The sequence below is a fragment of the Trichomycterus rosablanca genome, chromosome 18 (genome assembly GCF_030014385.1).
Source record: "Trichomycterus rosablanca isolate fTriRos1 chromosome 18, fTriRos1.hap1, whole genome shotgun sequence".
In the NCBI taxonomy this organism is placed as follows: Eukaryota; Metazoa; Chordata; class Actinopteri; order Siluriformes; family Trichomycteridae; genus Trichomycterus; species Trichomycterus rosablanca.
Genome location: NC_086005.1, coordinates 5237123 through 5248742, shown reverse-complemented (window position 1 = coordinate 5248742; position 11620 = coordinate 5237123). Strand labels below are relative to the sequence as shown.

At 40.0% G+C, this 11620-nt stretch overlaps 1 protein-coding gene across 1 annotated transcript; it reads right to left on the bottom strand.

The window, feature by feature from the left end:
* Window positions 1-1225: 1225 nt before the first annotated feature.
* On the bottom strand, window positions 1226-10359 carry cercam (cerebral endothelial cell adhesion molecule). Its single transcript, XM_063014134.1, has 12 exons — window positions 10127-10359; window positions 8499-8609; window positions 7279-7396; window positions 7010-7144; window positions 6062-6266; window positions 5748-5867; window positions 5149-5225; window positions 4785-4891; window positions 4470-4602; window positions 3613-3740; window positions 3185-3388; window positions 1226-2670 (listed from the first exon to the last, which is right to left on the bottom strand). Exons 1-12 carry the CDS (start codon window positions 10327-10329, stop codon window positions 2436-2438), a joined length of 1776 nt encoding a protein of 591 aa, XP_062870204.1. The 5' UTR covers window positions 10330-10359; the 3' UTR covers window positions 1226-2435.
* Between the last annotated feature and the right edge of the window lie 1261 nt (window positions 10360-11620).

Below are 11620 nucleotides of genomic sequence, written 5' to 3'. Positions count from 1 at the left end.
TCAAATTATTGCACCAACAGTGGTCTCTTTCTCACCAAGCTTCTTGCTGATGGTCTTGTAGCCCATTCCAGCCTTGTGCAGGTCTACAATCTTGTCCCTGACGTCCTTTGATAGCTCTTTGGTCTTGCCCATGGTGGTCGAGAGATTTGAACGGAAGAAACTGATTCTGTGACAGGAGTCTTTTATACAGGGACAGGACTAATTTGTGTGCCTCATGGGCACATAACCGGTCTGTGGGGGTCAGAATTCTTGCTGGTTGGTAGGGTATCAAATACTTATTTCCCTTAATTAAATACAAATTAATTTATAACTTTTATTTAATGTTTTTTTTCTGGATTTTTTGTTGATATTCTGTCTCTCTGTTAAAATAAACCTTCCATAAAAATTATAGACTGTTCAAGTCTTTGTAAGGGGGTAAACTTACAAAATCAGCAGGGGATCAAATACTTATTTCCCCCACTGTATATCAAGCATGCACATATAAGGATGCTTGTTTCTAAGAGGAGAAAAGCAAATGGTCTTTAGTTGTTTTATTATAATAGTCTTTATTTTAGAACAATAATCAAACTGAACATGTTTGATGTCTAATAAAAAACTAATTTAAAGTTCCTTTAAGAGTACAAAGAGCAAAGGTTTATGAAAAGGTGAGGACATAAATAGGAGAAACCTTGTGGGTAAGGATGAGAATGCTGACAGTGATGATGGCCCCATGAGACAAACATTACACGATGATAATGTACAGAAACAGAAAACATATCACAAACAGTAATGGATTGACTTTTCTCTGCTTGTATTTAGCATGACGTGCAAACTGTGATGTGCAAAGAGCCTGTTTTTATATTACAATACATATATAAAATGTATAATCAAGTTTTTAAATGAACAAAAATCCTATTTAAAAACAACCAAAGACATTAAAACTATTTCTCAAAACCTACTAAAAGAAAATATTAAGTCAAGTTGAAAAAGGAAAAACAGGTTAAATCAGAACCTAATCCAAAATGATATCATGCAGTCTCTATAGATTTAGACAGATGCAAATCTATATTAATATTCAGGTATCCTTAAAATGTCCATACCCTGATGTAATGTTCAGTTCATCACTACGGCCTTGGACAGACGTAATTAGTTTCAGGCCCAGAATTTAGATAACTAAATTCTTCTTCTTCCATATTGGAACAAAAGGTCAATTTATTGGCTGCTTAGTAACTACTGTGTCACTGCATTATTCATTTATGAACACAACAGAAGCTCTTTATAAGACATAAAAATGCATTCTCTTGTCCATTTATACACATATTGTTCATATTTATCATCTACACCTTCCATATAGGGGCGGTGTGAGGAGATCAAGTGATTATCTGCTGCCATCTGGTGGTAAACAGGTAAATTCTGATTCTGCAGTAAAAAAAAAAAATTCCACTATCACAGAAGACCAAATTCTGTAACAGGACCTCTACCAGGTACATCATGTGTGAGTGGTGGACCATTCCTAGCACAGTAATGACTGGTACAAGTTTAGCAGGTACAGCAGTGTTGTTTGGGTTTTAAACACTGTGTACTACAGACATACACTTTGGCACAGACTAAAGGTAAACAGTTACAGACTATTATATTATGCCTTTTTGAGCTCTTTGGCTGAATATTTTGGTGTGAGAACCATTTTTGCCACTTCATACTTAATCAGTGGTAGATCTGGGGTTCCTTGGGGTGGGGAAGCTGTATCTTATAAAAAAATGCCAATATGTCTAAAAAGAGGTAGGTGTAGTAATAATATCATAATAATGGCATCTCATTAATCTGCAGTGATGTGAAAAATGTAGGACGTTTCGAATGACAGTAGAGGTGGTAAAAGTGGCTTGACAGTGGACAGTGTTGCATGGGTTTTAATGTCCAGGGTTTGATCCATTGACCATTAGACCATCATTAGCAGATTGTAAAGAGTTTTATGTGTGTGACTGTAGGGTTTCTCTGGGTACTTTGGTTACCTTTCACCTTTCAATAGCATGCAGATAGCGGATAGCGGATAGGCCAACCATAAAGTAAAATGTGGTGTCAGGATGTATTCTAGCCCTGCGTCTAGTGAATCAGATGCACTGGTCTCACTGCGAGCCTGGTCAGGATGAAGTTGGTGAGAATAATGAATTAATGAACATTATATTGCAGAACTTTGTGAGCAGGAGTGGAGAGTTTAAACAAACAAAAGTGTGATTGTGTTAAGTGTATGGTACTGTATGTACCTGAGATATACATACACACACACACACACTTCCAGGTGATCTCTCAGAAAACTGTGTGCTATAGTATGTGCATATTTCAAATAATCTTGCATCTTTGTGTTGAATAACTTCTCAGAGCTGGTTGAGTCTGGTCTGAGAAATTTCTTAAATTCTACATGCTTTCACAACAGCCGAGTCCCTCCCAGTTCATGTGCTTTACAGTTCATCCCTGTAAGAGGTGCTCTGCACACCGGCGGGTGGAGTTCCTCCCTTCAGGTTCTTGTAAGACTCTCTCCAGTCTGTACGAATGTTGTCATTGTCCCACACTGTGGACGTCTCAGTGTCACTCACCCACTCTGGATCACCTGCATAGTGGCACGGTTGCACCAGCAGGGGGCTCGCGGAAAAGGCCTGCAGGTTTCGGTTGAGAAAATGTGATTTGTATTCCTCACTGTTAGTAAAGAAATAACACAAACACACAATAATGAATGGCAGTATAGACGAAATTGAAATAAAGGATCAGCACTTATTTCCATGGTTTAGAAACCCTATACAGAGCTATTAACTATCATAAGCATCCTGTCAGCTAGGGTTGTTGCTCACATTTTGAGAATGTTTAGGATTTTCTTTAAATTCCCTTTACTGTGGCACTCGGGTGGTGTAGCTCTATTATCCCCAGTCTCATTGTGCAGGTGTTTTACTGGCGCCTGCACAGTGAGGAGGGGGATAATAGAGAGTGTTGTGTGACACTTTATACGCAATATGGATCTCCATATGAAACATCTAGTGCAGGTGAAAAAGAAGCGGTCGGGTATTTTATTATTATTTTATTATGGTTTAATACTTCAGGCACAAAATGAATTATAAGCACTTAAAAAGAAATGAAGAAGTTACATTTATACAAACTATTTTAAGGTTCAGCAAAATCAAAAGGTGTAGCTTTGCTTCGTGTGCTCTGTACTCACTTGGGATGCTTGTCGTACATGATGGGCAGGAATTCATCCACAGGAAGCATTTTGGTGATCGGCTCAGCGTTGATGAGCTTTTGTGCTCCCTGCAGTGAGATCACATATGAGAGGGTCCAGTACGAGTACCCAGCGACCACCAGGTTTTTTACACTCTCTACTGGCTTCTCCTCCCCTGGGTTTACCTGCTTCCTGCCCAGGTATCTGAAACATACACATGCATGCATGTATAAACAGGGTTTGTTTGTTTGTTTCTTGGTTTTTATAACACTATGATTTCAATATGCACAAGGTTTAAATCCATGAAGGAGTGAGAAAAGCTACAAGACAGTGACACACTCAGCTAAACGACTCACATACAGTGATCAGAGATAAGATTTAAACCAGCATTCACTGTGGCAAAGTCCTGACACACAGACGTCACTTACATGATGTCCCAGTCGAGCTCTGTCCGCTCCACCTCGTCCATCAGCTGCATCAGGCGCCGCTTAAAGTTGCCCTGGAAACGCACGTCATCCTCAAAGACCAGAGCTTTGTCCAGCTGCAGGGCCACCATCTGAGAGACAGAGACGAGTCTCTATCATACGCTCACAAGCACATCACTGTTCTGACTGTATGCAAGTGTGGAGGTAGGTAAACAGAAGGAGGTACATAGAATATACTCTATATAGCCAAAAAGTATTTGGACACCTGACGATGAGCTTGTTGGACATCTCACTTCAAAAACAAATTATATTAAACTAAGGACCTCAATGTGTGGAGTTGGTCAGAGTAAGCATAGTGAAAAAGTTGAGCAAAGTTTAACTTTATGCAAACTAGGAGCAAAGAGATGGGGCAATTACTAATAGGAATTGAGACACAAGCATAGTGGTACACGCTTTATCTCTGCCACTGTGAAATGGTACGCTCTGTTTTTGATTCCAAGTTAATTGTTACTGGCACAAACCTCACTGTCTCTGTGTCAAACTTCCCTGTCCTTCCATTTACAGACAAGCAATTTCCCTCCAGGAATTTTTTTTTTTTGCGGGAACACATCTGATTTGTGGTCAAATTGTTTTTTGTATACGCTCTGTAGATACTAGCCAGTATTGTACGCTGTAATGCCATAGCATTTGCTTGACGTCAGTGAAACCATGGCCAAAGATCAGCATTCCTCAAGTTCAGAAAAGTGAATTAGGCATCATGAGGCAAAAAGTCACTTTTGGTATGAATACAGACAAAATGAATATGAATATGTGAGACAAAATATCCTTCGCCAGTAAGTGAGACGTAAGAAACTTCTTACCTCCTTCCAGATGTAGTAGTGGCTGAGGAAGCAGCCCACCTCTCCTTTAGTAAGTGTGCGCCCAGAGAATGGGTCGTTATAACCAGGTAACAGATCCACACCCAGAATCTTAATGTCACTGCTGTTCAGAGCTCTGCACGTGCACACACACACACACACACACACACACAAAGTTATCATCCTGTCTGGGGTGTGCCTTGCACCCAGTGGTTCCAGGAAAATCAGACCCAGGATAAAGCGGTAGTCAAACATGAAAATGAAATGAAATAAAAATCACTAGAAGAGTTTATATGGAAATTAAAGATAAGAACTGACGCGCCATCCACTGCATCCACCACTTTAGCGTTAATCTCTAGCTCATAGAGAGACCACAGCATCCTCTCTCTGCGATCAGGTCGTCTGCGCAGGTTTATCAGGTATATCTGGGAAAAACACAAACACACACACACACACACACACACACACACACAGGCATCTGTTTTCACAAGGACTAATACACACATGCATGAATATACAAGTTCACAACCCAGAAACCCTCAAATCTCTATAATAGATTCACAAAACATTAAACAGCAGCCAGGCTTTTGGTGTGTATATAATTACTGTTTGGTGTGTGAAGTTTCTGGCAGTAATCTAGGGTGGGTGGATACAGAGCAGACAGGAAGCAGCTGTAACTCACCTCATCGAATCCCATCAGGTCTGATTGCTTGGGAAGCACATGGACATAGTCGGACAAATACATGGGCGGCCCGTCAACTGCACAAGAAACATACAGAACAGAGAAATGATCAGCATTTAAACCTACATCAGGTGTCGAGGTTTCATGTAAAGACAGAAATGTTAAAGGGTTTGGTAATAAAGTATGTGGTAAATGATATGATTTTAACATTATGGCAACAGTTTGGGGAATTCCTCTTTCTCTTTCAGCATGATTATGCCCCTAAGCACAAAGCGAGCTCCATAAAAACATGGTTTGACTAGTTGTGTGAAGAGCCTTGACCCAACTCATCACTTTTAGATAAATTAAACTTGGATTGTGAGCCTGGCCTTCTCTTCCAACTTCAGTGCCTGGCCTTTTGACTGAAAAGGCACAAATTTCAACAGACACACAAGGCTTGTATGTCTGAGTGGGAGAAAAAGGGTGTTGGCCAAGGCCCTGCAATGATTGGCATCCTGTCCGGGTGATATCTTATGCATAAACACCCCAGACGGACTACAAAAACTCCATACTGACTTTAAAAACCTATAACTGGCAATAAACTTAACAAGCTTACTTACTTATGGCCTCAAGGCATAGATGGGCGAAATTGATGCCGTCATCCTCCATGGTCTGGTGGGGTTTAGCAGGGACGTTCAGGTAGCCATAGCGCTCTTTATTGCACACATACATTTGAACCTCTGTGTGAGCACAGCACAGATGTTTTAGTTTTTAATAAAAAGCCTCAAAAAAACAAAACACCAATCAGGCACCAATCAGGCACCAATCAGAAAAGACGTGACAACAGAAAACGAACCCAAACTGTAAATCCATTACTGTGTAATAAAATTAAAAGTCAGATTACAAGGATGAACCACAGGAACTGCCACCACACCTGAAGCTCTGCAGGAGAAGGCAAAGACGATAATGTCATCAAAGGGCCAGGAGTAGTCTGGGTGTGGTGGGTGGAAGGCCAGTTTTTTGGTTCCCTCCTTGCGCAGGTCCAGCAACATGGTGGAGTGCACCATGGGAACAGGGTAGCAGCCTGTTCGATGGCGGTTCCTGGTAGGGAAATACTCGGCTGTGCGACGGTAGTATCCCTAAAACACACCCAAATACTACATCTAACAACAGACGTACAACACACAACAGTCATGTAGTAGAAGCATAACACATAAAAGACTCAGACACAAGTCAAAATCCAGTTAATTATCACTTTAAATTGAGAAAAATTGTTATATGAGTGACTTGCGCGTGGCATGGTGGTTGGTGCCAGGCCGGCTTTTAGTACGAGGGATCTTCAAAAAGTTTCCGCACTTGTATATTTTGGTTGGAAACGGCGTGGGTGGGAGGAGTCTTTGCCCTTACTGTCATGAGCTGGTATGACATAACAGTAAAAGCCATGCTGCCGGTAACCGCAGTGCTTGAGTTCTGAGGTTCGAATCCCAGGCTGGGCTCACAAATACAGAAGGAGAATGCCGTAATGTGAACCTAGCCATGAAGTGGGCACAAGTCAGTGTCTAAAGCCCAGATAAACAAGAGGGTTGCAAATCTAAACATGCAGACAAATGATCCGCCATGGTGACCCCTACCAGGATCCACTGAATTAAATCATCATCATTATTTTACCCTTAATGTACAGACTTCCTATCATTTATAATATCACAAAATCTTGATGAATGTGTTCAACAAGCAACAGGAAGAAGTTTGAATCATTAGCTCTGCAAACGTGTCATGCAGGATATTCATAAGACAAAGGACAATTTTTTTTATGCAGACAGGTCATAATGCACTTAAAATAATGTAACATGATACAACATCCTCCTAGCACACACGTTCTTACCTGTGGAGTGATGCCACACCAGTAATTAGAGTATGCAGACTGGGAATCCAGCATGGGAGCAATAACAGATTTATTCTCTGCCATCAGCAGGTTCAGGGTGTCTGGGTTGGTCAGGATGTTGTCTGTGTCTGCAAACTACATATTAAAAAATGCATATTAAGCAATACATCATCAACAGTAACAGTTTCCTCATTTACATGAGAAGAAAATATGCTGAAACATTTCAATCAAGTCTTCATGTTGGGTAGCAGTTCACTGCAAGTACCTACCAGGATGTAGTCAGCCCAGCGTTTCTTGGCGAAGTTGAGTGCCGCTTGTTTAAGTTTCATGACATGCTCATAGCGGCCGTTGGTCCAGTGTTTAGGCCCCAACTCACCTGCAAATGACCTGTACAGGCAGATCAAACCATTTAGCAAATCCTAAACTATCAAATTTTATTATCAAACAAAGGACGCAGACAAAATAAATTAAATCGTCGTCAATAACTTTGAACATGTTTACCTAAAAAAGTGATTCTCTAACTTTTTAAGACCAAGCACCACCCTTGATCAAAAGAACTAAACAAAAAATAAGCACCAAGTTACACCATCGACCCTTAGATGAGAAATTCTGCTTTTATAGGGTAGAGGTTCATATGGTAGCATTTTAGCTGTATTAATTACATGATAAAATACAACAAATCTTAGTTTTCTATTGAAAGTAGAGTATCTTGAGATGCCAGCAATTGGGCAAAGACATTTTTTACTTAGGAAAAAATGTGGGACGAACATGCTAAACTCGACCTAAACATTAACTACTGTAGTATGTAACCACAGAAACTGTATACCTACTGCACTAAAGTATGTCTGCAAAACTGATCACAGTTTACCGCTACGACTAATTACAACTACTTTGGTCCTAAATACAACTGACAGAAAATCAGTATCAGTACTACGCTTCATGGCTTTGAATAGAAAGACTTGCTTTCTGTCCCTAACGCGGCACAACTGAGATCCAAGTCCAAACTAAGTTTTACAACAGAGAACATACTGGCATGCTAAAGCTTGTCCATTCCTAATGGGTAGGAGGAATGGAGAGAGTGAGGTAGTTTGCCTCAGGGGTACCTGGGCTATTAATTCTCCATACCTGAGTTGTGTAGAGAGCTGTTTAATTCGTCAACAAAAAATAAGTTTTGGGCAGCGTCACATAGGACATGGAAGTCAATATCAGAGCCCTAAATATTGTTTGATATTCGATTATCCAGTATTGACTTACACATAGAAACTTAATTGACTCCAAATTGGCACCAAAGCACCAATAATTACAAATATTAAAAAATCCTGTCAACCCTGTTATTCAAACTCCTTAATTAATACAAGACGAAAGGCAACTGGAACCAGGTAAACAATAAAATATAGTGCTTTGTTTATTTCATTACCAGTCAGTATAAGCACGTTTTGCAAGGTGTGCCCCATTACTTGGGCTATTTCTTTGCAGATGAAAGACTTACGTTGGTTTCTCCATGGGTCTCCACTCCACATAGTGGTAATGCTGCTGCATGATGGTCAGCCATTCTCGCAGGATTGCAGTGGTGTTGTCAATGTTGTGGTCTGTCGCTGCCCTACAGCAAGAAGGTAAAAAGGTAAAATGTCAAACGGCATAAAGTTAATAGCATCAGTAGTATATAGTATGGAATAGTGTTTTTACTATACTGACATATTACTTAGTGTGTGGATTGTAATATGTGGATTGGGACTGAGCCTGTAGTGAAGTAGTGAATAAACAAACCACACAATCAGTTAAACATTCCAAGACTGACATGATATATATGTTCCTTACAAGAGTATTTAAACTTTTGACCTTAACTGTATATTAATTAAGGCGTTCGGGTGGCGCAGTAATAAACTTTGCTAGCCCATTACTGCTGGGATCCAGGGTTTAAATCCCCAGCAATGCTTTCGGCCTGTTGGGCGCCTACATACAAACATAATTGGCTATGTCTGTGTGGTGGAGGATGTTCGAGGCCCCACGATAAACCTGGCTGGGGTGAAACCAATCAGATCTCAGATTTCTTACCTTCCTAAGTGAACACTTTCCTACACTGCTGATTGGCTGATGTGAATCGTTAAATGGCCCATTTCCTCTTGGCTGTGTAAAGAGACGCCCTAGGAAACTTAGCTTCTTTTTTGCATTAATTCAAAAACATACATATACATTTTCATCAGCGACAAGATACAGAACGGTAGTTACTCATTACACAAGATGTCAAACACAGTCATGGACAATTTTATATCTCCAGTTCACCTCACTTGCACGTCTTTGGACTGTGGGAGAAAACCGGAGCTCCCGGAGGAAACCCACACAGACACGGGGAGAACATGCAAACTCCACACAGAAAGGACCCGGACCGCTCCACCTTGAAATCCAACCTTCTTGCTGTGAGGCGACAGTGCTACCCGCCGTGCCGTGGGTTAAAGGAGATGGATGATTTTAAAAAATTGACTCTGTCTTGCATCAAACTTGCAAAACTTTGCATCAACATACGAGGGACATGCACTTTATAGCAGGTTTAAAACACATCTCAAAAACATCATAACATTTAGTTTAGACATTTACTGTGTTTTCACAAAGCTTTATATTGTCATTTAACTCTGTAGCTTGACCTTTTAATTAATCACCGGTGATAACTGACTTAAGAGTGACCCATATAAATGAGGCTAGTTTGACTGCACCTATTAAAAAGCATATGGACAAGTGGTCTCTTGTCAGAAGAAAGGAAATCTAAATTGTCACCTAGTACTGAGCAAAAAAATCATTAAAAGCTGGTATATGTGCAATTGAACACAGCATAGTTGCAGAGAATACACAATAAACACAATAAAAAAAACAGTTACATCATAACATACATCATTGAATCATCTTGAGACTGCCATGACATTCATGTGTTATAGAAGTCCCTAAACTTCTGACTTCAACTAGTCATGATTGGAAAATTCAGGGGAATGTGGGGTCTGCTTTATGTGGGCAGAATCACTGCAGGGGTGTTAATGAAATTATGGTTAGAAAGACTTTTTACGCCCCTTGATCACCAAACCAAGGACACCCAGCAGCAGAATGAAATGTGGGTGAAAGTCCTACCAGATGGAGATGCGCTCTTTAGGGTAGTTGAGTCTCTCCAGAGCTCCGAGGTAATAAGGCAGAGAATGAGCGGTGTTACGGGCGATGATCGCTATCACCAGGGTGGGAGACTGAACCTCGGATTCCTCCGCATGATTCTCTTCCGAAAAGTAACATAAAGTCCTCGGAAGAACCGCAGAAACAAACAAAATCCATAAGAACATTGTGTCGGTGTTGTCGCGCAGCCCCTTCCTATCCGCGTCAGCACTTCGGGGGCTTCAACTCCCCCCAAAACACACAACTGTACAACACACCGGTTTTCAGGCAAGTCCCGCCTCCATCAAGGGAGCGTCTAAAACTGGTGGTGGCTCCTTCCTAACTAGTGCAGTCTAACTAACACTAACCAAATAAGCCATCTGGTGGTGGTACAGCTGATAGACAACAAAAACTGAAACGCAACAAAATTGCTCTTGAGAGCTTGGTTTCTCATATTGTTTCCAATCATAGTCTGTAAGAAGTTTGGCATGTTCTCATCATGTACTTTTAGATTTCCATTTGAATCAGAATCAGAATCAGAATATCTTTATTGTCATTATACCAGGTATAACGAAATTAAGGTGCAACACTCTCTAGTGTTATGAACAATAAGCACACAAAAAAAACAGAATTTACAAAAATTACCAAAATTTACAGAATTTACAAAGACAGCAATACAATAGAACACAAACCTGTTGTCATTTATAATAACAACAATAACAATAACACACAAATAGCACTTCTGTCAGTTGGCTGAAATTGCACATTGCCCTATTTGTAAAACAATATAACCTGAAATTGCACAGTCCCATGTGTTTGAAAACACCTTAAATAGAGGTATTTAAGGTTCGTACTGCAATGGGATAAAAGCTATTTCTGAGCTGGTTTGTCCTTGTCCTGATAGTCCTATACCGTCTGCCTGACGGTAATAACTCAAACAGATGGTGGCCGGGGTGACACTTGTCCATTACAATTTTGGAAGCTCTCTGAAGGCAACGTGATCATTTGTTACCACCTTGTGACGTGAGCCACGATCCAGCTTAGCTTGCAAAGACTGGCCCTTTGGTGCCCTGCAATCAATTGGCACCCTGTCCTGGGTGTATTAATACAATTAATATATTCGGAAAAATGCATTAATATACATGACTAAAACCAAAGTATCAATAACAGTCTACAAAAATGATCTGTGTAAATGTGACAAGCAAAACTAAATGTATAATAATTTATATTAGGTAAAAAATAAACATTTATTTAAGTGAAAATTAAGTTTTAAACATAGCTTCTTTAGTTTACATTTTATATGTTAATTGTATGTTTTTACTAACTGTAATAACTTTGTCTCAAGCCTGATTTATTTCATTAGTAAATTAGTATTATGTGTGTTTACATCTAAAAAAGAAAATTTTGCCTGCTAATTTTGAAAAGCATCAACAAGGACATTGCCAGTTACTGTTGGTAAACAGATATAATTTTTGATGC